Source organism: Microcebus murinus, chromosome 18 (genome assembly GCF_040939455.1).
Source record: "Microcebus murinus isolate Inina chromosome 18, M.murinus_Inina_mat1.0, whole genome shotgun sequence".
Classification (NCBI taxonomy): Eukaryota; Metazoa; Chordata; class Mammalia; order Primates; family Cheirogaleidae; genus Microcebus; species Microcebus murinus.
The window spans coordinates 48,601,174-48,625,198 of record NC_134121.1 but is presented as its reverse complement, the minus strand read 5'-3'; the positions used below and the strand labels follow the sequence as shown (position 1 = coordinate 48,625,198).

Sequence of the window (24,025 nt, the reverse complement as noted above, 5' to 3'; positions counted from 1 at the left end):
CACACTGCCCACAAACCCTGACAAGCAGCACAAACCTCTGAGGTTCATAAAAAGTAGGAAAGGGGATTATGTGACAATGACCTTTGTCTGGCAGACAAAGAGCTTTCCAAACAGGCTGGGGGGGGGGGGTTGGTAATTAAAGAAATCTTCAGTGGTAGAAGGCTGGAACTATTTAGAGGATATGTTTATAAATTCCATTGTTCTATGTAATCATAAACATCCACCCTCTTGCATACCCCAAATACCTCAATTCCACATCCTGTCCAGGAATGTTGAATAGACCTGAACAACACAGGCTGTGTGCAACACACACAGAGACACACGCACAGATGCAGACACGCATGGCAGCTAGAGACTGGGGGGGCAAACCACGGACTAAAGCTACTTGGGGGCAGGTACTAGGGGATGGACCCGGGTAGGGTGAAGGCATCAGCCAGGCTCAGGGCTGAGATCCTGATGGACAGGCGGGGCTGGCAGGGGAGCCTCTGGCCCCAGAAAACTGACCAACTTCCACTGGACCAGGTTCTAGGTTTGGCATTTAAAGATCTGGAAAATAGATCTAGTCATGTTAACTGAAAAAAGAATATACAACTGTAAATACAATGGGATCCCATTTAAAATACATACGTGCTGAGGAAAAAAGGCTGGAAAGATACACACCAAAATGTCAACAGTGCTTATCTCTTGATGTTGATATAAAGGGCTTTTATTTTCTTTATAGTTTTTTTTTGTATTTTTCAAATTTTCTACATAAACATGTACATAACAGTTATAAAAATGTCCCTCAAAATGATACTCCCCCCAAACTAGGGGGAGCGAGGCTGTGTGCTGGGGAGGTGGGCAGGGTGGCCGCTGGCAGTTGATCCCCGTGCAGGTGCTGGCTACCACCACGCTCCTGCATTTGGGGACCTTCTCCATTGGCAGTGCTCGCACGGCTCTGTCTCGGAACCAAGGCTGCCCATGCAGGTGAGTGGGGCGTTCAGACCTGGCCCAGTGGGCATGGTGTGGGTGCTGGCAGGAGCCACCTGACCACTGGGCCAGGTCTGCACCCTCCATGAAGCAGGCCCATCCAGGTACTCCTCTCCCCAGGCAGCCAACAACAACCAGGAGCTTTCTCTGGGGGGGATCGGCAGGGCCTGAGGCAGGGCAAGGCTCCATACCACATGACACGGGAGGCCAGAGGCCTGGGATGTCTGTTCCCCCTTGGCTTCCCAGAGTCCTCCTGGGTCTGTGCCCAGGCCGGGCAGGGGCTGCCCACTGTGGCAGGACACTGGGCGGCTGCCTGGGCTGCAGAGAAGGCAGGGTGTGGTGTGGGGCTGGGTGGAGCTGGGCCAGAGCTCTGGGGTTCTCTGAGACTCTTCTTGGAGGAGAATGGGAAAAGAAATCCAGTAAAGGAACCCACTTGACTGCCAGAAAGCAGGAGAGCAGCCTGTCCCTGTCCCTGGCTTCCCCTTGAGGGACACAGACTCAGATGGGTAGGGCAGGACCTTTAATTGTATTCACAGAGAGACCTGGGGGTGGTGCTGAGACACTCCTGTGTGTGCCTGGAGAAAGGGGGGCAGGAGCTGGGGGGCTAGTGGTCTGAAGGACAGAGTGGGAAGGAGGATGGGGCGGGAGGAGGGTGGGCTGGGTGCACCCTCGGCCCACTGCCCATGTGCCCGTCCCAGTCTTTGGCTGGAGGCTCCCTGGCTGGCCCAGTCCGACCATCTCAGGAGTGTCTCAGCTCCACCTCGGAGCCAAACTGGGGCCTGCGGTGGGGCCGGTGGAGGCTGTGTTGGCGGATGCTGAAGAGCCGCTGGGTGAGGCCCAAGGTGGCCACCAGCAGGGCGACGCCCAGGAAGAGCAGCACCCACTGGCCCACACGGGCCTGCTGCTCGTCCAGGTTCAGGCCCAGGAAGTTGACGCGGCCGGCGTTTGGCTGAGTGCCTTCTGCGCGAGCTGGGCGGGGAAGCAAGGAGACAGGGCGGTGGGCAGGGCGGGGGCGGGTGGGTCCTGTGGCCTGGCTTCCCTGTGCTGCCTCTGAGGTTACACTCGAGTCTGCCTGGGCTGGGGCGGGGGCTCGGCCTTGTGCAAGCCCTGGGGGCTGGGCCTGGGGCTGAAGGTGGGGAGGGTGGAGGTACCGGAGTCTGGCGTCCAGTTGTACTGCGGCCAGCCCAGCTTCTCCCCGTGCCGCCCGTTCTCAGTGATGAGCCAGTCCAGCAGCGGCTTGAAGTAGTTCAACATGGCGGAGGCAGACATGTTGGGCTGGCCCGTGATCAGCTTCATGGCTTCTGGCCACGGCTTACTGAAGCCCAGCTTCATGGTGTCCCTGGGGAAAGCAACAGAGAAAGGGAAACTGAGTCAGAAAGACATGGCCCCTCTTGCCCTAGTCTAATACGCACCCTCCACACCCCTCTCCCAGCCTAATCTTCCCCTGGAGATTGGGAGGGCCCGGGCCAGCGTGGGTGCAGGGCTGGGGAGGAGAGATGGGCCCGAGGGCTCTGGTTCCCTGCAGAGATGGCTCGGCTCGCCTGGCACAGGCTCCAGCTGGAGGCGCCCCAAATGGCAGGTGTTCCCAGAAGAGGCCCAGAGAGCTCCTCAAGGCCAAAGGGAGCAGGCCAGAGTGTGCAAACAGCCAAAGGAGGGCCACAGGGGACTCACGCCAGGCGCTGGCCCGCCGCCTTGGACTGGTAGATGTCACACTTGTGCAGGGGGCCCTGGTGGCCAGCTGCCTGGCACAGCGCCTCGTGGAACTGGAACTGGATTATGAAGCTGACAAAGTACCTGCAGCAGAGGGAGGGCATGGCATGGGTGGGGCTAGTTGAGGGGCTTATGCCATTGAGCCCCAGCCCTTCTGCCCGTGACAGTCACATGGGGCACAGCAGAGCTGGGCCACCCCTCCCCACTGTAGTCAGGGTGTCAGGGCGAGCCACCCTGGCTTTCAGAGTTGGTGAAGCCCCTGCCCAGGTGTGTATGTGGACGTCTCCCACCTGCCAGGCTGCCCCCACATCTCAGGAGGGCTGCTCTGGGGAACTCCAGGGAGGAACTGCAGTGAGGGGGTTGGGGCAGAACCCTGGAAGGATTTGGCATGCTGCTTTTGAGGCAGTGAGATCTCCATCCCTGGGGTACATGCAAGTAGAGGCTGGGTGTTGCTAAATGGATCACACGGATCTGGCAGGGTGGTCTGGGAAGGGAAGCCCAGGTTTATCTTATCCGAAGCAGCAGGAATTCCCTGATAGAAATCACCCAAATTATCTTATCTGAAGCAGCAGGAATTCCCTGATAGAAATCTGCCAGTCAAGCCTGGAGCAACCTCTTCAAGTCTGGAGAGGTTTTTATTTTTTATTTTTTTGAGACAGAGTCTCACTCTGTTGCTGGGACTAGAGTGCCGTGGCGTCAGCCTAGCTCACAGCAATCTCAAACTCCTGGGCTCAAGCAATCCTTCTGCCTCAGCCTCCTGAGTAGCTGGGACTACAGGCATGCATCACCATGCCCAGCTAATTTTTTGTATATATTTTTAGTTGGCCAATTAATTTCTTTCTATTTTTAGTAGAGACGGGGTCTCGCTCTTGCTCAGGCTGGTTTTAAACTCCTGATGTTGAGCTTTCCGCCCACCTCGGCCTCCCAGAGTGCTAGGATTACAGGCGTGAGCCACCTTGCCCGGCCGGGAGAGGTTTTAAATGTCCCCAACCTGTAGTGCAGGCCTCACTTTGAACGCCAGGGCCCACACCATGTGCCACTGATTGCCCTGGCCTTTCCTCCAAGTGCTTTGCTGAGGCTGCTGGCCAGAGTGTGCGTGTGTTTTTCTAGAGCAGCCATATCTCCTATGCCCACCCCTGTTTGGAAAATTGTCTGCGTTAAGCTCGGAACCTAACCCTCACAGGTGCCCTGCTTCTGGGCCAGAGTGAGTGCCAGCTCGGAGCCCCAGAAACCACCCCCGCAGGCAGGTGGGGGCCTGGCCGTAAGGGTCTGGAGCAACGTCCAGGCCAGGCCTGTGCAAGGTGCTCCAGGGATGCCCCCGGGAGCATCTGAGTGGAAGTCCTGTCCCTCCCTGGACTCTGGGGACAGACTTCATCCATCTCACAATTAGTCATTAGGTCTTTTTTGTTTTGTTTTGTTTAATGTGGTAACATGCAGATAGATACTCATCGGGCCTCGCTGTGCTGGCACAGTGCCAGGTGCTATGCTGGCCAGGGGGACGTGGGGAGCAGGAGCTCTGCCCTCACTGGGTTTCCAGAGGTGGCCACAGCCCCCCCCCCCCCCCCCCCCGGGAGGCCCTCACTGCTCTCTGCACCTTGACTCCCAAGTGGCCTGGGCTGCCTAAGGCTGGCCTGTGGGCACCTGGAACTCTGCCCCGAGGTCTGCCCAGCTCCCTCTCAGCTACCTCTCAGCAGGGCTCCAGACCCTGCAGCCAGCCTTGCCAGCCCTCAGCACAGAGGAGGAGGCGCTGGGCACGCTCATCCGTGGCTGCCGGGCCCAAAGACCTAGTGTGCTGCGGTCTTCCACTAGAGGGAGCATGGAACAGTGGTGGCGTCTGGCCCCCTTTCCCAGAGCATGCCACGCGTCAGACCCGCTGGGAAGTGAGCCCCCCTGACCCTGCTGCGCGATGGCATTCACAGGTGGGGAAATGGGAGCTCACAGAGACTGAGCCATTTTCTCAAGGAAACGAAGTAGTGGAGACGAGGTCCTAATCCAGTTCTGTCTGACCCCAAGCCTGTGACTGTAACCATGCCCCCAATGACCCTGCCTCCCAATTTAACTCCCTGAGTCTTAGTGTACAGAAGGGGCTTCCAGGTACAGCTCAAATCGTACCACAGGCGATATGTTCAATAATAATGAAAGAATCATAATCTTGTTTTAAAAAAAAAATAAAACGGCAGTGGATTCTGGGTCAGGATCCAGCCATGTGTCATGGTTAACGTTAATTACTCAACCAAGATCTCCTAACCATTAGCCAACTAACTATCAGGTTGAGTTTCTGGTTTTTTTTTTTTTGTTTTTTTTTGAGACAGAGTCTCACTTTGTTGCCCAGGCTAGAGTGAGTGCCGTGGCGTCAGCCTAGCTCACAGCAACCTCAATCTCCTGGGCTCAAGCGATCCTTCTGTCTCAGCCTCCCAAGTAGCTGGGACTACAGGTATGCACCACCATACCCGGCTAATTTTTTCTATATATATTAGTTGGCCAATTAGTTTCTTTCTATTTATAATAGAGACGGGGTCTCGCTCTTGCTCAGGCGGGTTTCGAACTCCCGACCTCGAGCCATCCGCCCGCCTCGGCCTCCCAGAGAGCTAGGATTACAGGAGTTTCTGTTTTTAACTGTTGTAAAAGAAACAGCCCTCAGCCTTGGTAGCAGGAGAGTGGCCCGGGCACAGTGTATCATGTGGCCACCACCCCTGCTGGTGTAGCCCGCAGACAGGGCAGCGACCGCAGTTAAACATGAAGCTGCGGGCACTGCTCCTTGTACCCCACCCTGCTCCCTCTCCTGTTACCTGATGTAAGGCACACTTGAAGGAATGTGGAACTTGGCCCCTGGGTCAAAGTCACCTTGAGACCTGGGCACTGGAGGACAGAGACCCTGGTACTTCAGCCTGTCAAGGGGGAACATATGTTGGACAGTGAATCTAAGAAGAACCAAGCGGGGGTGGGGGGGTTGGCATTTTGAAGGATGGTCCCTGTACCTGGGGCTACACTGGGCGCCCCACTCTCCTGTGTGCTGTGCCTCTGCACGCAGCCACCCGCTGCGTCCCCACCGCCTGCACACCCACGCACACCCTCCACACTGGCCCATCTTCAGACACACCGGCACGTGCAGACACCCAGAGAGATCCCCCCTGCCCACTCCCGACGGGGGGACCTAGCACCTGAGGCTCCACCACTCCTGGTTGTAGTTCTCCTGGCTGATGCTCCCGTCGAAGACCCTCCAGCGCCACTGGTCCACGAGGTAGCTGAAGGGGATAAAGGCGATCTTGTCGAGTGCCATCTTCATCAGAAAGTTGATGTCGTGCTCTGCCAAGGGGAGGGAGCCCAGGCGTCAGGCCGATGCCCCCGCCCTGCCAGGTCCTAGCGCTTGGCCCGATGTGCTGCGTGGCTGGAGGGGAGGGGTCCCTGCGACCTGCCTCTTGGGATGGTCTGGGTGCTGCATCCATCCTCCCAGGCTTACCCTGCTGGTGGCCCCCTCCTCCCCTGCGCTCTGTCCCAAACCTCTGCCCCACTCAGGGCCCCTCCCCCCCACCCCAAGCTCACTGCCCCCTTTTGGCCCTCAGCCCCCCACGGCTTCCTGCTCCCCTCTCACCATAGCCGCCACCCTCGCTACTCAGCAGGTTGATGCTGTGTAGGTGCTTGGGCGTAGACACTGAGAGGGCCAGCACGTCCCCAATGGCCTCGTGAAAGCCGGGGTTGGCGCCCTCCCTCAAGGACACAGGCAGGTCCTTGTACTGCATGAAGTACTGGATGTGGCCCATTTCATGGTGGGCCACCACCAGGTCCTCCATGTTCACGGTGGTGCACTGCTTTATCCTGGAGACATGGGGGTGAGGGAGAGGGTACCAGAAGAGGACAGTGAGAAGCCCTGGGCAAAGGGACCCATGGTCCTTGCCGTGCCCAGAGCGTCTGCAGGGACGCGACACAGCACCGTGGGAAGGAGGGTGAAAAGGACGTGTTGAGGGAGCCTGAGAAAGAGAACGCGGGGGCACAAAGCCCCTGTGTCAGGTGCAGACTGCCCCTCTGCCAACAGCATTCTTGCCCGAGCTGCAGCGGCAGAGCTGTCCCCGCCGGAAGGCCCACCTCCTCCTGCGGAGCCCTCCTTTGCAAGTCAAGATCAACTGCAGGAAATTCGCTCTTGGATCTAACCAGAAGCCTTTCAGTTCGGGTGAATCCTGTGTTTCTGCCGTGCTCATCAGGGCAGGGGAAGAGCTGCCCAGCATCCTGGCTACAGCGAGGCCCGGCCTCGTCTAGCTGCTCCTCTGGCTCCCCATGAAAGGGAGGGTTCACTGCTCCTGTCTACACTTGGCTCTATGGCCTCGGCCCTGGTGCTTTTGAAGGCCTGAGGCCAGAGAGGCCAGTGAACCCTGTCTGGTTAGGCTCCTGTCTGGGCTCTCCGTGTCTGCTCTTCTCGTACAGGACACTTCCTTAGATGGGCCGGCTACCCGCAGGGGCCGCCCCGGAGGGAGGCAGGCTGGGCAGCTCACGATGCTCAAGCCCAGGACGGGGACCTTGAGCACTTAGCAACGATCAGGGTACAGCACCGCCAAGCACTCCAGGAGGCCCCCATTTGGCAGGTGGGGTTTCCCTGCCAGAAGCCAGACCCTCAGTCCCACTCTGTCCCCTGGGGCTGAGGGTGTGGCCGTGGAGCCCGTCTGTGCTCATCTCCTTGCCCACTGTGCTCAGGAACGAGGCCCTGGCTCCAGCGGGACTTACCGGAAGTCCTTGCCATTGTAGAAGTCCCAGGCCGAGGCGTGGCACACCACCTCCCTCCCGTCAGTGGGCTTCTCCAGCATCGACTTGTTCCAGAACTCGGGGGGCACGGGCAGCAGCCCCAGGGAGGTGAAGAAATTGTCGGCTTCCTCAAACATCCTCCTTGGTGTCCAGCCCTGCAAGAAGAGGGGACTCTGCCAAACTGGGGACTCTGGGGACAGACTTTGTGCTACAGGGGTGGGGGTGGGGGAGGGCCAAGCTGGAAGGGACTCCCGAACAAGAGGGTCCCTCCCACACCAGCAGGGCCTCCCCCTCCCCAGGCCAGCGCAGACCTGCTTTATCATGGCCGCCGTGGCGTCCAACGAGGGGGCCGACGGGAAGGGCACCACTAAGTCATAGATGTTGGACCAGGTCTGTGCCCACATGTTCCCTGGGGAGATGGCAGAGAGAGGAGAGATGTCTCAGGCTGGGTGCCATCCTGCTGGAAGAGGGATCCAGATCCCAGTCCTGCTAACCAAGCCAGCATCTCTTGAGCACCTACTGTTTGCAAACTGTGCTAAGCATTTAACAGTCATCATCTTTGATCCTCACACCCTATCCACAAGGTCATTACTGCCCTGGCTACAGGTGAGGCCCTTGCTGGTCATCATCGCTGTCCATGAGCAGTGAAGGCCAATGTGACCAGCAGCTGTTTACAGAAGAGGGAGCTGGATGGCAGAGGAAACTGAGGCTGGAGCGTTATGGGACCCACCCAGGGGCCCACGGCGCCTAAGCAATGGGCTGGGATTTAAAGGCTGGCAGGTCACCCTCTTGATCAGCCACTCTGCTGTGTCCCCTCCACACAGCCTGGGGGTGGTTTATGCAGCCACCTGCCAGAAACTCTGGCAAGAACCAACCGTCTCCTTCAGGAGGGGCTGATGCATCTGAGTTTAGGGTAAGAAAAGAGCCCAGTTCTCTAGGACTGAAGAGAAAGATGCTATTCGGATGGGGGGGGGGGGCTTGGAAACAGATTTGGAGCAAAGATTCTTTTGTGGTCAAGCTTGTGCTGACATTGGATGAAGTCTGAGGTACAAACCAGCGAGAGCATGTCAGAGTGATGGAGGGGAGAGGAAGAGAGAGAGAGCGAGCTGTGCCTGGTCACTCCTCCATTGTCCACCCGCAGGGGCTGAGTGCTAAGTCCTGGCTCTACCCCAGCTCCTGGGGTCCCTGGTCACTGCTGCTTCCCTTCCTGGGGTTCGTGTTTCTTAGCCGTTGACCTGATGCTCACTCTGGCCCCACCAGAGCCATCTTCTGGGGGCTCCCTTGAGATTCCTAAATGGTCTGTGGCCTTGTCTGGCCTCTCTGCTTCCCTCAGCCCATCAGGGGCAGAAGCCCAGTAGCCTCCACATTGCTGTACATCCCTTATTGTCCTCGGCTGCCTACGTCACCTATTTGGGGCATTTGAATTGGCAACTCCTGGCACGTGAGGGTCCACACATTGAGTTGGGTCTACATTCTCGAGATTCTTCTCTGTCCAGTTCCCTTGGCCTGTCCTCTCCTCCCATGTTGCCCATGTGACAAAACCTGCCGCCTTCCAAGGGCTCGCTCAAGGGCCGCCTCTTGGGGAGGCCCCTTTCCCGCTCTCCTGGACCAAGCACCTCAAGTTATGATGGGTGATGTGGTCTCCCCCCAACAAGATTAGGAACCTCTTCCCCAACCGTGGAGATGTCTTCTGTAGTGACTTGCACAACATGGGTCTGTAGCAAATGTGGCACCAAATGCAAGCAGCCCCCGCCCACACGCACCCCTCTGCAGCCTGGGCCACCTTCCCCCATGGGCTCGAGTCTTCTCACCACCCGGCCTGCTCACCACCCTCTGGCTGGCCCTGTCCCGGCCCTCAAGCCTACTGTGGCCGTCTTCACCCTCCTCAAGGCCCGGCCTGTGCCCTCACCCAGCAGATGAGCGGGGATGGGGCCTTCCAGGTTGATGTGCTGGGCCCCGTAGTGGCGGTGCAGGGCCCGGCGCACGTAGGCGTGCAGGTTCAGGTACAGCGGCTGCAGCTGCTGGTAGAGCTGCTCCAGGTCTTGCTCCAGGGATGGCGTCTCATACATAGACCTCCACGAGTCCCCTCCATCTGTGTAGCCTGCAGGGGGGACACAGCCAGTCTCTCTGAACACTTGACCATCCCCCCAGCACCTCCCTGCCCCCTCCAGGGCCCTCCTTTCTGCAGACTTGGGTCTCAGAGGACCTCTTTGAGGAACCCGAGGGGTCGGGGACCAGACAGCCAGGGCTACTGGGACTCACCGTTGAGCCAGGCAGCCTTGTTGGTGAGTTCCACATATTTTGGGAATAAAGGGAGAACGTCTTTCCCCACCTTGTCTCGCCAGCCCTTCCAGGCCCATAACAGTTCTTCATACTTCCGGGACGTGGCCATCACATTTATCAGATCTGGGGGCAGGGGTGGGGTCAGACAGCTTGAGCCCCCAGCCCTTGACTCAGCCACCACCTGCCTGTCAGGGGGACGCACAGGCTCTCAGAGCGGGAGTCAAGTGCAGAGACCACTGGAAAGTTCCTGGCCCTGGAGAAGGCGCCAGGCAGTCGGCACTCCCCAGACCCGTGTTGCTGGGCTCGCTCTCTTGCCCCCTATTTCCGAACATGCTACCCGATACCTACTTTTCATACAGAATGTAACTTCAATTAATTTTGTTTGGAAAGAAATGTATTTTGAGAATTTCACATCTGCTCTCTGGTGATATGAGTTGTATTTACTATGGGCCAGTGACCTGATGGCCCAGTCTAGATGACGGGCGGCCTGCGAAGGGGTGCTGAATGCCACACTCCCATTAATGCTCTTCCCCATCAACTCGGGCACACGTGCACGCAGGGACACACACAGGCACACTCAGAGGCACACGCCTCCCCCCACTTTGCGTGTGTACCCACATCCACAACATGTAGGCCAAACCCTGTTCTGGGAAAGTGTTCTCTCTCCTGTTTACTTTCCATTTCCCACTACTTGTCATTGTTCTAACATGGGAGCTGGGCTGGAGGCCAGGAAGATCCATTGCTGGGCCGAGATTCCTCATGGAATTATGCCTCTAGCTCCCCCGCCTTGGAGAGGGCGGGTGGGGAGGGAGCAGGGAGGTATCCGTGTGCGGAAACTCCTGTGCTGGGGTGAGCTCCTCCCAAGGGGAGAGAATAAGAGGGGCCAGCCAGCCCGGAGAGAAGGGGGGGCGGTCGCCTCTGTGCAGCGGGACAGACATGGCGGTGGAGGGAGGGAGGTCCAGGCTCTAGTCTGGTGCTCCTAGGGGCTGTGTGACTCTGTGTGCCTCAGTTTCCTTATCAGTCATGTGTTGGGGAGGGGCCCAAGAAAGCCAGAGAAGGTAGGAGGCGTGTGTGTGTGTGTGCAGAGAAGATAGCATGTCATGGAAGGAGGCAGAGGAGCAAGAGAGTCCTGTGGCTCCCCCATTTGGGAGTCCAAGCCCTTGAAACATGAATTTGAGGTCCTGCTGCTCCGAGGGGCAGAGAGCCCGAGAACGGAGGGCGGCTCCCAGGGAGGTGCAGTGAGCCAGGGCATGGCAGGCAGTAGGCGCCGGCTGTCAGAGGGCAGAGAACGCCTCCTCACAAGGAAAACAAAGGAGTTTCCTGCGCACGCTGAGCCCACGAGCCAGGGAACCCCACTGCCCCCCATGCCCTGACCCACACCTTGCAGCACCCGGACCCCACGCCAACCCAGCCCCCACCTCGCTCATCCGCCCGCACGTGCTCTCACCTGGCTCCAGCTGCAGACAAGTGCCATTGGTGTGGCACACAGTGGCCACGCTGTACTTGTGTTCCATATCCATCAGGATCCGGTTGTACTGCAGGAGGAGGAAGAGAGGCCATGAGCCGTCCCTCTGTGGCCCACACTGCCCCAGCCCCACGGGGTGGGGGACCGGGGAGTGTGTTCCCCGAGGAAGCTGCCTCTGTAATTCTGGAGGTGCGTGTGGATGGCATGACTTGATAAACCAAGGAAGAGGAAGCAGCAGGAAGGGCAGACTCTGCTCTGGGCTCTCTCCTGCGGCAGCGCCCAGTCCCTGCTCCCAACGCCACACACCTCCTGCAGCTCTGGGGCTGGCAGCGCCGCCCGCTCCAGGTCCTGAACCTTCTTTATGATCCGCTTCGTGGTGGCGTTCTGGAAGTTGTTCACATCAAACTGCCTGGCCCGGACGCCCCACTGCAGGGTGTGGTTGGCTGTCTGCATGTTCTTCTGCAGCTGAGGGCACAGAGGATGGTGTCGTGGGGCCCAGGAGCTTTGGAGCAGCCTCTGAGCAGGACACGCCATGGGGGAGGCCAGAGGACTGGGGGTGGCGGAGAGGGGGCACTTTGATCAAGTTGCAGCCTTTGCCTATAAAGACCCTCTTCAAGCTGGACTGTCTCGTCATGTCCTGGGTGCAGTACGTGCCCCTCAACAGGTGCCTGCAGTCCCGTAAGACACATCTGGGCAGGGTAGGGAAGGGGAAGCCCACTATGTGTGCCCTTAGGATGGAGGCGGCTTGGTGTTAGCTCTGTGGCCTCTCTGAGCCTCAGGGTCCCATCTGTAAAATGGGAATGAGAGCACTGCTTTTGCAAGGCTGTTGAGGAACAGATGAGACAACAGATGGAATGTGCCAAGGAGCAGGGCCAGCACGTGGCAGGTCCTCAGGAAAGTTAGTTCTCTGAGGCCAGGACAGTACCAACTGTAGCTCGCCGCAGTGGCATGAGGTGTGCTCAACTGACGCTGGGGATGCAGGGCCAGGGGGACTGCAGCCATTGCCATGCGACAAGCAGGGGCTTTCAGTCTTTTAAAAAGTGACTGGAGCATCACTTATTTATGTACAAATTATTCTGTTACCAGAGACTGATTGTTAATGAAGAAAACATTGTTCAGGCATGAGTTTATGCCCACCCAAATCTGAAACTGAGGGTTGTTTTAAATATTCCACTTAAAACCCTGTGCTGTGTGTGTGTCTGTGTGTCAGGGCACATGCAGGTGGGGCTGGCGGTGGCCCCCACCAGAATCTCGCTGGTCTCAGTGGTGATGTTGGTGTTGTAGTTCCAGTTGGCCTCGGCGTACTCGTTCCACACCACTTGGGACGTCTGGTCATATTCCTCCACGAACTTGCGGGCCTCAGCCTCATCGGTCACCAGGTCTGTGGGACAGAACGGAGGGAAACAGACAAGCCTCTCCTTGCCCTCTCCAGGTGCGCTTTCACCTGGATACCTCCCAACACCGCCTGCCACCCCCGCCTCAGCCACCCCCTTGCACCCCTGTCCCCGATGATCCCACTTGAGCTCTGGGCTCTTGGGCTCTGGGCTCTTGGGCTCTGGGCTGTTGTTGGTGGGTGGGTTGTCTGGTGGGTTGTTGTCTGGTGGGTTGTTGTCCGGCTGCTGGTTGTCGCCTGGCTGGTCGTCCCCTGGTGGTTTGTCACCTGGCTGGGGACCAGCAGGGGGTGCCCGTAGCAGAGCAGCAGGAAGAGGAGGCTGGGCAGTCCTGGAGCAGCCCAACCGTGGCCCATGGCCGCAGGAGAGCAGAGCCCTGCAGCCACTGGCCCCTGGCCAATAAGAGCGGAGCCTGCAGTGTGACCTCACAAAGCAGCGAGCCGCCAGCCTGACCCCAGGGGGGGGGCCCTCAGGTCTGAGCATGCCCTTTCTAGGATGCCAGGAAAAACACATGCCCGGCCCCACTCCAGGGCCCTGCAGATGACCTTGGGAGCCGCCTGGGTCCCGGGGCCCAGCCGGAGGAGTTGACCAGGGAGGAGCCCAGGCCCAGAGCCTGGCGTTGGGGACTCGCCTTAGCCCCGCCCCACCCCACAGGGGCTTTACCAATGCCCTCTGGGTAGTTGTCGGGCAACGGCGGGCGCCACTGGTATTCTGGCCAGCCCAGGACCTCGTTGTTCTGCTGGTTCTGCTCCTGCAGCCACTGGCTGACCGGCTGGAAGTAGTCGAGCAGCGGCTGAGCGTCCAGGGCGTCAGAGCCCGTCATATTCTTCAGCACGTCCTGCCAGGGCTGGGACGAGCCCGCCTTCAGCACCTCCCTGTCAGGCAGGGCGGGAGCCTTGGGCACAGGGGTTCAGGCTGGGGTCCGCTACTGGACCCTGGCCCGCGTGCCCCACCTCCAGCCACTTCCGCCCCGCACTGGACTGCAAGAACAGAAGCAATATGACTTCAGGACCTCCTCTCTGTGAGGGTGGCAGGGGACATTTGTCTTGCCACATGCCAGCCAGAAGGCCCCACTCAATAAATACTTGATGAGAGAGAGAAGAAAGGTGCCCCCATCAGCCCAGCTGGTGGTGCCCCACTCATGGTGGCCGGTCACCTCCTGGCACACCCTTTGCTAGTCTCCCCCCCCACCCCACTGCCCCGCCTTCCCACCACGCACTGGAGCTTGGCCCCCGCCTGGGTGGACTGGTAGATGTCACACTGGTGCAGGGGGCCCTGGTGGCCTGCCTCCTTGCACAGGGCTTGATGGAACTGGAACTGCAGGACGAAGCTCACAAAGTACCTGCAGGCACAGCATGGGTGTTAGGACAGATCAAGGGGTCCAGGGACAGGGTCTCTTACCCAGGCAGCACCCAGCTTCCCTCTGGGCGGAGGCTGAAACAGGGACTGTCTTGGGGGAGAAGGGAGGACGAAGCCTGGCTCAGGAGAAGGGGCCACTTTGACTCCAGGCCCTTGGGGGTCTGGAAGAGCACGAGGACAAGCTCTGGGGATTGCAGGAGGAGGGGAACAGGGCTGCAGGTGTGACAGAACTGGGGTGGGAGGCAGAGGCAATAGTACCTGATATATGGTGTCACATTTGGGACATGAAACTTAGCTCCAGCATCAAAGTGGGTTTCGTTTCGGACAACTGGAGGACAGATCCCCTGATACTTGGTCCTAGAAGAGGATGGTTAAGTGTCTTAGGGCCTAGGGGTTGCACATAGACTGATTTGGCTTTTGCAGAAAAGGCATTCCCACCGGGCAACCTTCCCCATCCCGGGGACCCGGGGAAGACTTCCTGGAGCGGGGAGCTTTGGAAGGAGAGGAGAAGGTGGGGTCGTCAGGGTGTCATCACTCAGAGGAGGTGCCAGGGCCTGAGGCAGGAGGTGCCACAGGGGACCAAGCCGCTTCTGCCCCTCTTCTCACCGGAGATACCACCAGTCAAAGTTGTAGCGGGAAGGAGGCGTGCGCCCACTGAAGACTCCCCAGCGCCACTGGTCCACCAAGTAGCCAAAGGGCAGGAAGGCAATCTTTTCCAGAGCCATCTTTAGCAAGTAATTGATGTCGCTTTCTGTGGGACCAGATGTGGGGAGAGAGGTCAGAGGGAGAAGGGCCCAGGCGGGAGAGGGCGGGCCTGGGAGTCAGCGGGAGGTGAGGCTGGCCAGGCGCACACAGGGCGAGGCCCGCCGGGGAGGGAGGCCGGGTCCTTGCTTGGAAGAGGACCCTCAGGGAGTGCTGAGTTGGGCTCAGGGTGGGCTGCGAGGGGCTGGCTGGATCCCAAACCCTGCCCCACCTGGGGCCAGGAGGCAGAAACGAGAAGGGCAGAGCTTTGTGGGGTGAGTGAGGTCCTACTGCAGGATGCAGTGGGGTTGGTGGGGCTTTGCCGAGTCCTCTCTGCTCCTCCGTACCTGTGTCATTGGTGACACGGTCCAGCAGGCCAATTTTGTGCAGATGTGCAGGAGTGGAGACTGAGAGCGCTAGCACGTCCCCGATGGCCTCGTGAAAGCCAGGGTTGGCACCCTCGCGCAGGGAGACGGGCTGGTCCTTGTACTGCAGGTAGTACTGCACGTGGCCCATCTCGTGGTGCACCGTGGATAGCTGGTCCATCGTCACCCGCGTGCACTGCTTGATCCTGGGGCATGGAGAGGGCACAGGTGAGCGTGCAGAATGGGGCAGGGCAGGGGCCAGAGCTCGGAGGCTGGCGCCTGCTGGATAGCAATGAGTAGAGTGCTGTCCTGGAGCCCGAAGAAGCAGTGGAAAGAGGTAAACCCTTTACCCTGCCCTGCCCACCACCACTTGGGCCTTCTTCCTCCATCCCAAGGTACAGGGTTGACTACTTGTCACAGCTGCCAGGGAAGGTGGCCTCCTGGGCCTCGTATGCCCAACAGGCCTGGAATAGCCCCAACCCCTGCCAGTGCCAGGGCAGGGTAGAGGCAGGCCTGGGAACCAGCTATCCGGTGCCCGGGGCCCCAGAGCCCTGGTCCTCCCGTGTGTAGACCTGAAGTCCTTCCTGTTGTAGAAGTCCCAGGCCGACGCGTGGCACACCACCTCCCGCCCGTCGGCCGGCTTCTCCAGCATCGACTCGGCCCAAAACTCAGGAGGCATGGGTGACAGCCCCAGGGAGGTGAAGAATTCCTCTGCCACCCGGAACATGTGCGTGACGTTCCAGCCCTGGCGGTGGGTGTGGGAACAGGTTGTGGGGACAGGCCTGGGATCCCCCACATAGGGCAGCTGCTTCTGCACTGTGGCCTCCCTTCCCAGAGGTGGGGCCGTGGCTGACCACTGCTGCTCCACCTGCCACCACGGGGCCTGCAGGAGGTGCTGGCCCACCCCGAGGACGCAGACCCCAGCTCACGGCTTGCACAGACACTCCACTGCTGCTCTGCAGATGGGAGGGCCTGGCCCCACCCTGCCCCCATCATGCAGCCCCTCCTACCTCTCACCCATCTGATTCCTCTTGTCCGCCCCACCCCCCGCCACCACCTGTGGACCCCAGAGTTCACCTGCTGCACCATAGTACTGGTGACATCGAGGTTGGCCTTGCCTGGGTAAGGCACCACCATGTCGTAGAGATTGTCCCAGCTCTGGGCCCACATGTCTCCTGGATGGAGGAAGGGAGCAGGACCGCTTGGCTCCCTGCCCGGCAGTGCCTGCTTCCTCATGCGTGTCACTGAGTGGCACCCTGGGTGCCTGACACGGGGACCCTGGGGCAGCAGCCTAGCTCAGGGCCAGGAATCTCCCATGTCGGTCCCACCCACACTCCTCTGAGCACCCCATGTTCCTGGAGCTGGCAATGGCCAGGCAATGCTGCTGCTGTCTTTTCTGACTATGCCGGGTCCCTGCCTCCCGGTCCCCACAGGGCTTGCTTCCTGGGGCATGAACTAGGACTGGTTCCTCCTCCACCAGACCCAGGGCCAGAGCCTTCAGTGTGACTCCTAGCTCTGCCTTCTGCTAGCTCTGCCAGCTGCGTCACTCACACCCCTAAGCCTGGGGTCCCCATCTATGAAGCAGGAACAGGAATAAGGGTGACAACTGCCTGCTCCATGGCGGCACTGAGCCAGCTACAGGGCTCCTGCCTGGGAAAGTGAGCAGGGCTACGCTCCACAAATGTGAGATGTGACAAGGACCATCCACCTTCCCTTACCCTGGACGTCTGCCCACGCCCGCCCCCAGGCCCACCTTCCCTGGGACTTGTGTGGAGGCAAGGCCAGGTCTTTACCCAGCAGATGAGCAGGGATGGGTCCCCTGAGGTTGACGTATCTGTCCCCATATCGACGGTGCAGTGCACGGCGGACATAGGCGTGGAGGTTCAAGTAGAGGGGCTCTAACTGCTGGTAGAGGTGCTCCAGGTCCTCCTCAAAGGTGGGTGAGCTGTACCAGGAGCGCCAGTAGGCCCCTGTGTCTGAGAACCCTGAGGGGGGATAGGAGGGGGGCGTGCGGCTCAGCCCCAGGCTCGGCACCTCCCGTCTCAGCTGCAGCGTGGCTGTTCGGCCTGCTTGAGGCCAGGTGTCTGCTAGCCACCTGGGAAGGGTGGCTTGGGGGTTGCCGCTCTATAATTTCTAACTAGGGCTGCTCCACGCTCCAGCTAAATAGGCCCTGGAGAGTACTAGAGGCAAAGAGGGGAACCAGACCCAGGAGAAGCAGCAGGAGGGCCACGTGGTGTAGCCAGCAGCACTGTGGGGGCATGATGAGTGCAGGCCAGGTCCCACCTTCACGAGCTGTGAGACTCGGGCTTGGCTGTGGAATCATCGGACCAGCTGCTCTGCCTGCCTCCAGGGCTGGGGCCCAGTGGGGACAGACGGCAAGAGGGCACCTGCAGCTGGGAAGGGCTGCTGCTCCTGGGTGGCAGGGCCTGCTCACCATCCAGCCTGTAGGCCTCGTTGCTGAGGGTGCAGAAGTCCTGGTACAAGGCTTTCAGCGGGATGCCCACAGCGTCGTGCCAGCCCTCCCAGGCGAACAGCAGCCTGGCGTAGCTTCTTGAGGAAGCCAGGATGTTGGTGAGCTCTGGGACGCAGGCAAGTGGGGTCAGTTAGGAGGCCTCCTCGTTGGAGCCTGCAATGGCCTTCACTGGAGCACCCACGCTGGGCCTCCCCAACGCCCCAGCCTCCTCAACATCACAGCTCCCCAAAGCCAAGGCCACCTACAGGCTGGGCAGGATGGGGCTGGGAGCTATGCAAACACCCAGGCAGGGCCCTGTCCCTAGAGAAAGGGTCTAAGGTGGTTGACACCAAGAGGAGATCCAAAGGCTGAAAACCAGACAGCCTTTGGAGCGGCTGACTTCAAGGCTGCCTCGTAAACGGGGTCAGGGTGGGGTATAGGTTGGGGTGGGATATAGGGAAAGCCACGAGGGACCCAAGGCCTGGGGAGGGCTCTTGGGGAAAGTGAGAGGATCCATGTAAGGGAAGGCCAGGCAGCCGCGAGGAAGGCCTAGTGGTGTCGGCAGCACGCATGGCAGTGGGGCTGGGGGCTGCAGGTTCCGGAAGTCAGTGTGCCAGAAGCAGGGTGCGTCTGCACAGCCCAGCCCCAAGTGCAGGTCAATGCCTTGGGCTTACCTGCCCCCTCCACAGGCCCTACGGAAATCCGTCCCCCCAGTTCAGCAGCGGGCGGTGGGGGAAAGGCTAGGAGGGGAGCGGCGGGGCTGTACCTGGGTCCAGGGACCAGCAGGTGGCAGTCTTGTTGGGGAAGCAGACCTTGGTGGTGGAGTAGATCCTGCTCATGTTGCTTAGCAGAGAGAGGTACTGGGAGTGAGAGGTGAGGAAACGTTAGTGGAGAAGCCCCCAGACACAGTCTGGCCACCCCCTCCTCTCTTTGCTTGGAGGAAAAGGAGGCCCAGAGAGGGGATGTGGCCTGCACAAGGCCACACAGTGGCACTGAGGTCACTTCTGATCACAAACACACTGATTCTCCTTCCAGGGGAGGCATCCTATGGAGGTGGCTGCAAGAGTCCTGAGGGTCAGGGGTCAGGTCCCAGCTCGGCCACCACCCTGCAGCCAGGGCAAGTCTCTCTCACTCTCCGGCCTTGGTGCTTTCTCAGTCCTCCTCAACCTTACTAAGGAGGCTCATAAACCAAACCAGCCCAGGGAGAAATGACTTGCATTTGGCTTTCTACTCCATCATATTTGCTTTAATGTCAAGTAACTTCCCACCCCTTCTCCAAAAGGAAAATCCATGCTCAGGAAGCCATTCTGTGCTCCCCCAGCCAGGGCTCACAGAGATCCTGGGGTCCCTCCCTCCCTGCCAGGCCCCTTCTTGCCACCTCCAGTTCTGCCTCCACCCTCAGGCCCACCTGCTGTCGCTTGGCCAGGGGCAGGTTGGCAGGGCCCAGGGTGCACACAGCTCTGATGATTTTGCGCAGCTTTGGGTCAGTGAAGTTCTGCCAGATGGGCTCGTACAGCTCCTTGGCCTTCTGGCCCCAGGCCTCTGTAAACTCCTGGCTGAGCAGGGCTGCTTCTTCCTGTGGGCACCAGGAGGGCTTAGAGGGTGTAGGGAGGACCCAGCTTAGTTGGGCGTCATACAGGGGAGGCAACGGTGCTGGGGAGGGGAGAAAGGCCGGGGGGCTTCCAGACCCCTGGCTCTGTCTGCGGAGATCCCAGTCCTGGAGACTGGAATTTGCAGGAAATGGTGCCCCTCCTCCTGGGCCCTCAGGGCAGGACCTGGAGGAATCTGCCTCAGGGGAGCAGTGGAGCAGAAGCTGGGGCCTGAACAGAAGCAGGCAGAACAGACAGTGAGGGACGATGAGGGTGGGTAGGCAGTGGCCGGAGGGGTCGAGGTCCCAGAGCAGAACGGGGCACCCTCTGCGATGAGTGCGGCTGCCCCGGCCGCATCCCAGGGCGCTGCCTCCTGGGGGACTCGGTCTCGGAGGAGCCAGCCCCATCCGCTCAATTCCTGTCTAGGGCGCGGAGCGTGCGCCCAGCCAGGTGCTGGGCACCCATCGCCAGTCTGACGCGGGATGGGGGAGGGAAGGCCAGCGCGCGACCCCGATACCGGCCGGTCCCGGGGCGCGTGCCCGGCCCCCTCACCCCCCCAGCGCCCGGCCACAGGCCCGTGATTGGCCGCCGCGGCCCGCCCCGCCCCCCGGGCCCGGGCGCCCACCTGGCGCTGTGCATTCTCGGCGGTGATGTTGGTGTCGTGCGCCCAGCTGGCGACGGTGCTCTGGAAGTGCACCTGCTCGGCGCTGGAGTTGTAGCTCTGCGCGAAGAGCTGCGCCCCGGCCTCGTCGGCGGAAAAGTTGCCGGGCAGCAGCCCGGGGTCCAGCGCCGGGGCGGCGGGCGGCGGCAGCAGCAGCAGCAGCAGCGGCAGCAGCGGCAGCACCGGCGGCGGCGCGGGTCCCCGGCGGCCCGGCGCGGCCCCCATGGCGCGGTGCGTGGCTTGGCGCTGCCCCTTCTCCCGCGCGGCGGCCGCCCTGCGGATTATAAAACCCAGCCGCCGCCGCCTCCCGACACACCCCCACCTCCCCGCCCTGCCGCGCTTCCTCCTCGGCTCCAAAGTCCCCGGCCGCGCGGGCCGAAGGAGCGGGGCGGAGGCCGAGGTTCCTGGCCCGCCCCGGGCAGGGGCGCCAGCCGGGGAGGGGCCGAGGTGCAGCCCGGGGGTGGCGGGATGGGGCCGGGTCAGGCTCCCACGGAGGGCACTGGGAAGGGGATTCCCTCTCCTCTGAAGATGAAGGACGCCGCAGTTTGCCGAGACACCCAAGCCGGCCTCACCTCCCAGGCCTTTCTGGGCTCCAGAGTGACAAGGCCGGGCTGGGGGAGCCGTCCGCAGGTGCGGCCGGGACGGGGTTAATGGTACCCGGTCCAGCTTCTTCTCTAGGCCTTAGGAGGGGGAGGGCGATGTCGCCTGCGCAGGCGGGGGAGCTTGGGTGTCCTGGTAGGCGCCTTGGAGAGGAGCTGCAGATGCTCAGAGCAGGCGACTCACCTGAGGCGTGGGGCGGGGGACTTGGAGCAAAGGAGGAAAGGATGGAGGGGCTGTTCCAGGAGGGAGGCCATGGAGGTGCAGGAGCTCTGGCACGCCTGCCCTCTTCCCACCGACGACACGCGCTGTCAGTCGCTCGGCGGAAACAATCACGCATCATCCCAATGGAGTCCTAGAACCATCGACTGGCAGGCTTGGAGAGCTACAAAAAGCTTTAGAGATTCGAACAACTCCCTCATTTTATAGATGAAAAAATTACAACTCAGGCGGAGTGGCTTGCTGGTTCATCTCGGGTCTCCACACTCCCTGGCAGTCTTTTCCTGTCTCATCCACGTGTCCCTCAAAGTGACAAGCACGGGGGAGGGAGGATAATGTTGTCCTCTGCATGCACAGGGGGCTTGTGAGGCTAACTCCTCAGCATCACAGCATACGTCCCCCAGGGTGGGGGGACCCTTGACCCCAGCGGATGCCTGCTGGGTGGGCGTGGGAGGTTGGACGGGGCAGCAAGGAAGGAGCCAGTGACAGTGGCTTGGGAGATCCCAGCCTTTTTGGCTGCTTGGAGGCCGTTGGGCATCACTTGGGCTTCTGGGTGTGTGGGGAGCGGTGGTGTCAGGGGGCTAAGGGCCCCATGTGGCTTGCCCTGCAGCATCATGTGCAGGAGGCTGTGACCCCACGTACCCCAGTGAGGCATACCCGGGTGAGATCATACAGAGCTGTCAGGTGACATGGTGCCAGGGGAGGGGTGTGTGCAGGAGTGGGTAGAGGGGAGAAGAGGAAGGTGGCCATCCCCAGCCCTAGGGGGAGGAGGCAGGGCTTGTCATTGAACACTGGGTGGGGGGTGAGAAGTGAAGGGGAGGCCTGGGCCTGGCTGCTTTTCCAGCCTCCCTGCCCTGTGGTTTCCCTCACAACTTTCCCCCTAAATCCCCCCAACTTGGCTTAGAGAGCCAGTGGACACCAGGGGACATGGGTGCAGTTAAGGGTTGGCTAAGCAGATGGACACTCGTGGTCAGAGCAGCCCTACCAAGGGTGACGTGGTGGCCTGGGCTCTCCTGGGAGCCACCTGGAGGCTTGGCTTTCCAGGACTTGAGGGACATGGGCCTGTGCCTGTGTGCCAGCGAGCTGCTGTCTTCTGGGAGGAAGCAGTCTCTCTGCTGGTGGTGGCTGGGGGGGGGGTGTTGAGAGTGGGAAATGGGGTCCAACGGGGTTGGGCTGGCAGAGAAGGAGGCGAGGCTAAGCCTGTAACCAGAGACCGGGAAGGCAGGTGAAGGCAGGTTTCTGGGGGAGTCCAGCTTTGCCTCCAAAGAGCTCTTGAGAACCCTGTCCAGAAGAGTGGTAAAGCAGGTGTTGCTTCTGCTGGTTCATGCTCGGGTCTAGTTGGGTGGCACTGTGACAACATCTGCAGGACTGGAGTCAGCAATGAACAGCCTCCACCACTGCTTCCAGAGGGGTTGGGAAATAATCTAATCCCCCTCCCGGACCTGGAACAAACTGATACCAGGGTGGGTGGAAGCCCCACCTGGCATCTTCCCCGTGGTCACACTTCATTAGAATGGCTTGTTACATGGTACAGCTCCCCACGAAACCCTGTCTCTTCCAGGTGGGGCGGGGGCCAGAGACTGAGTCTGCCTTGTTTTCTGGAGCCCCAGGTGAGTACGGCTTGTTAGACTCTAGACCAGGGCTGTTCAGTGGACCTTTCTGTGATGAAGGAAATGTCTGTCCAACAGAAATCTAATGAGAACAACATATACAATTCCATAATTTCTAACAACCATATTAAGAAAGTAAAAAGAAACAGGTACCATTCATTTTAATATTAATGTATTTCACTTAACCCAATATATCCAAAATAGTATCATTTCAACATGTAATCAACATCAAAGTTATTAATGATATATTTTACATTTTTTTGGTGCACTTTCTTAAAAATCTGATGTTTTACACATCTCAATTTGGACACTAAATTTTCAACAGAGTGAAATGTAGTCCTACCAAGGCCATAAAGTTGTGTTTAATGGAAAAAATATTTTACACTGCTTTTGTTTTTAAATTTATATTAAATAAAATTAAGTAAAATTAAAATTGAGTGTCTCAGTCCCAGTAGCCACATTTCAGACATTCCGTAGCCACAAGTGCTGGTTGCTCAGTGTGGCCCTAGAGTTAAGACTGTGCTCGATTGTGGGACAAGGCTGGAGACAGTGTCCCCACCCACACCTCCAGCCCAGACCACCTGGGCTCTAGCATCACACCCAGATGCCTTTGCACATATCCATCTGGGCTCTGGACTATGACCCTGGTGACAACGATCCCCAGACCCCAGGAGAGCACCCTGCCATGGATAGGTGGAGGCCTAGCTTTGCAAAATACTCAAGGCTCACCTAGCCCTATTGCCTCTAACTAGGATCCTGGACCTTTAGGGGTCCTTGAAGGTGCTCTTGAGAGTCTGGTAACTATTCTCCATACCTGGAAATTGTTCTAACTGAAACTATCCATCCCGGAAGTGCGTCTGCAGGGGGGACCAGCCTTATATTCTGTGCCTTCGGAGGGGAAGAGAGCAGCTCAGGCTGGCAGCACTAGGACGCTCCATCTAGTCACAAGCTTGGCTTCTTTAGTTAATTGATAAGTGTTTACTGAGCCCGGGGTTACCTCCAGGCACCCCCACGTGCTGGGGATGAGGCCATGCGCTCGCCCGAATCCAGCCCCCACGGGAGCCGACCTTCCGCTCACGGTCTGGGGGTGGCAACAGACTAAGCGATCAAATGTGTGCCGGAGTTGCAGCTGCTACGTGGAAAAGTGCACGAAAACAGGAATTAGGGAGCGAAGGGAGGAGGGTGGGCAGAGGGGCTGTTCCACCAAGGATGGCCAGGGAAGTGGAGCCCTGAGCGAAGCCCCCGGGAGCCCTGCAGACACCAGTGGGCGGGTCCCGCTTTGAGGCCCCACAAGGAGCCAGCACAGCTGCAGAGGGGCTGCGGGAGTGCGGAGCAGGGTTCTAGCCGCCCCCGTGGAGACCTTGTCATCCGAAGCCAGTGGAATTGTCAGAGCGTTGGAGACAGACTCCCATTTTTAAAAAGGTCTTATTATGTATCTCACACATATGATATCTAATATGTCAGTTATGAAGCACAATAAAAAGTGAACACCCTTAAACCCACTACCCACGGGTCCAGCTATGTCCTTCCCTTTTCCATCCCCCACCCCCACATGTATCCCATGAATGCTGTATTATTCTCTCCTCTTAAAAAAAATAGTTTCAGTACTTTGTATGTATCTCTATCACACTGCTTAATTTTCCTTGTTTTAGAGCTTTATAAAAATGGTATCACCTAGGTATGAACCCAAGAGAAATCAAAACATGTCAATGCAAAGACCTGCACACCAGGCAGCGTCCCCCAAAGTAGCGGAAAAGTGGAAACCACCCGAATGTTCATCAGCGGGTAAATAGATAAACAAAATGTGGTCTCTCCACACAATGGATTATTTGGCAATAAAAAGGAATGAAGTTCAGATACATCCTACAACATGGGTGAAC

General features: G+C 59.3%; 1 protein-coding gene across 2 annotated transcripts; it reads right to left on the bottom strand.

The window, feature by feature from the left end:
* Positions 1-1,474: 1,474 nt before the first annotated feature.
* On the bottom strand, positions 1,475-19,992 carry LOC105861642 (angiotensin-converting enzyme). 2 transcript variants are annotated; one of them, XM_020280877.2, is made up of 25 exons: positions 19,684-19,992; positions 18,878-19,045; positions 18,236-18,329; positions 17,452-17,595; positions 16,811-17,002; positions 16,095-16,192; positions 15,590-15,762; positions 15,000-15,223; positions 14,518-14,662; positions 14,170-14,268; positions 13,772-13,894; positions 13,216-13,427; positions 12,406-12,542; positions 11,468-11,626; positions 11,144-11,231; positions 9,676-9,819; positions 9,323-9,514; positions 7,725-7,822; positions 7,396-7,568; positions 6,272-6,495; positions 5,841-5,985; positions 5,469-5,567; positions 2,641-2,763; positions 2,121-2,308; positions 1,475-1,938 (listed from the first exon to the last, which is right to left on the bottom strand). In XM_020280877.2, the coding sequence occupies exons 1-25, from the start codon at positions 19,942-19,944 to the stop codon at positions 1,709-1,711; spliced, it is 3,933 nt and encodes a 1,310-aa protein (XP_020136466.2). In that variant the 5' UTR covers positions 19,945-19,992; the 3' UTR covers positions 1,475-1,708. The 2 variants fall into 2 exon arrangements, with proteins under 2 accessions (XP_020136466.2, XP_020136467.1); XM_020280878.2 differs by lacking the exons at positions 13,216-13,427; positions 13,772-13,894; positions 14,170-14,268; ... (7 more) ...; positions 18,878-19,045; positions 19,684-19,992 and adding an exon at positions 12,680-12,960.
* Between the last annotated feature and the right edge of the window lie 4,033 nt (positions 19,993-24,025).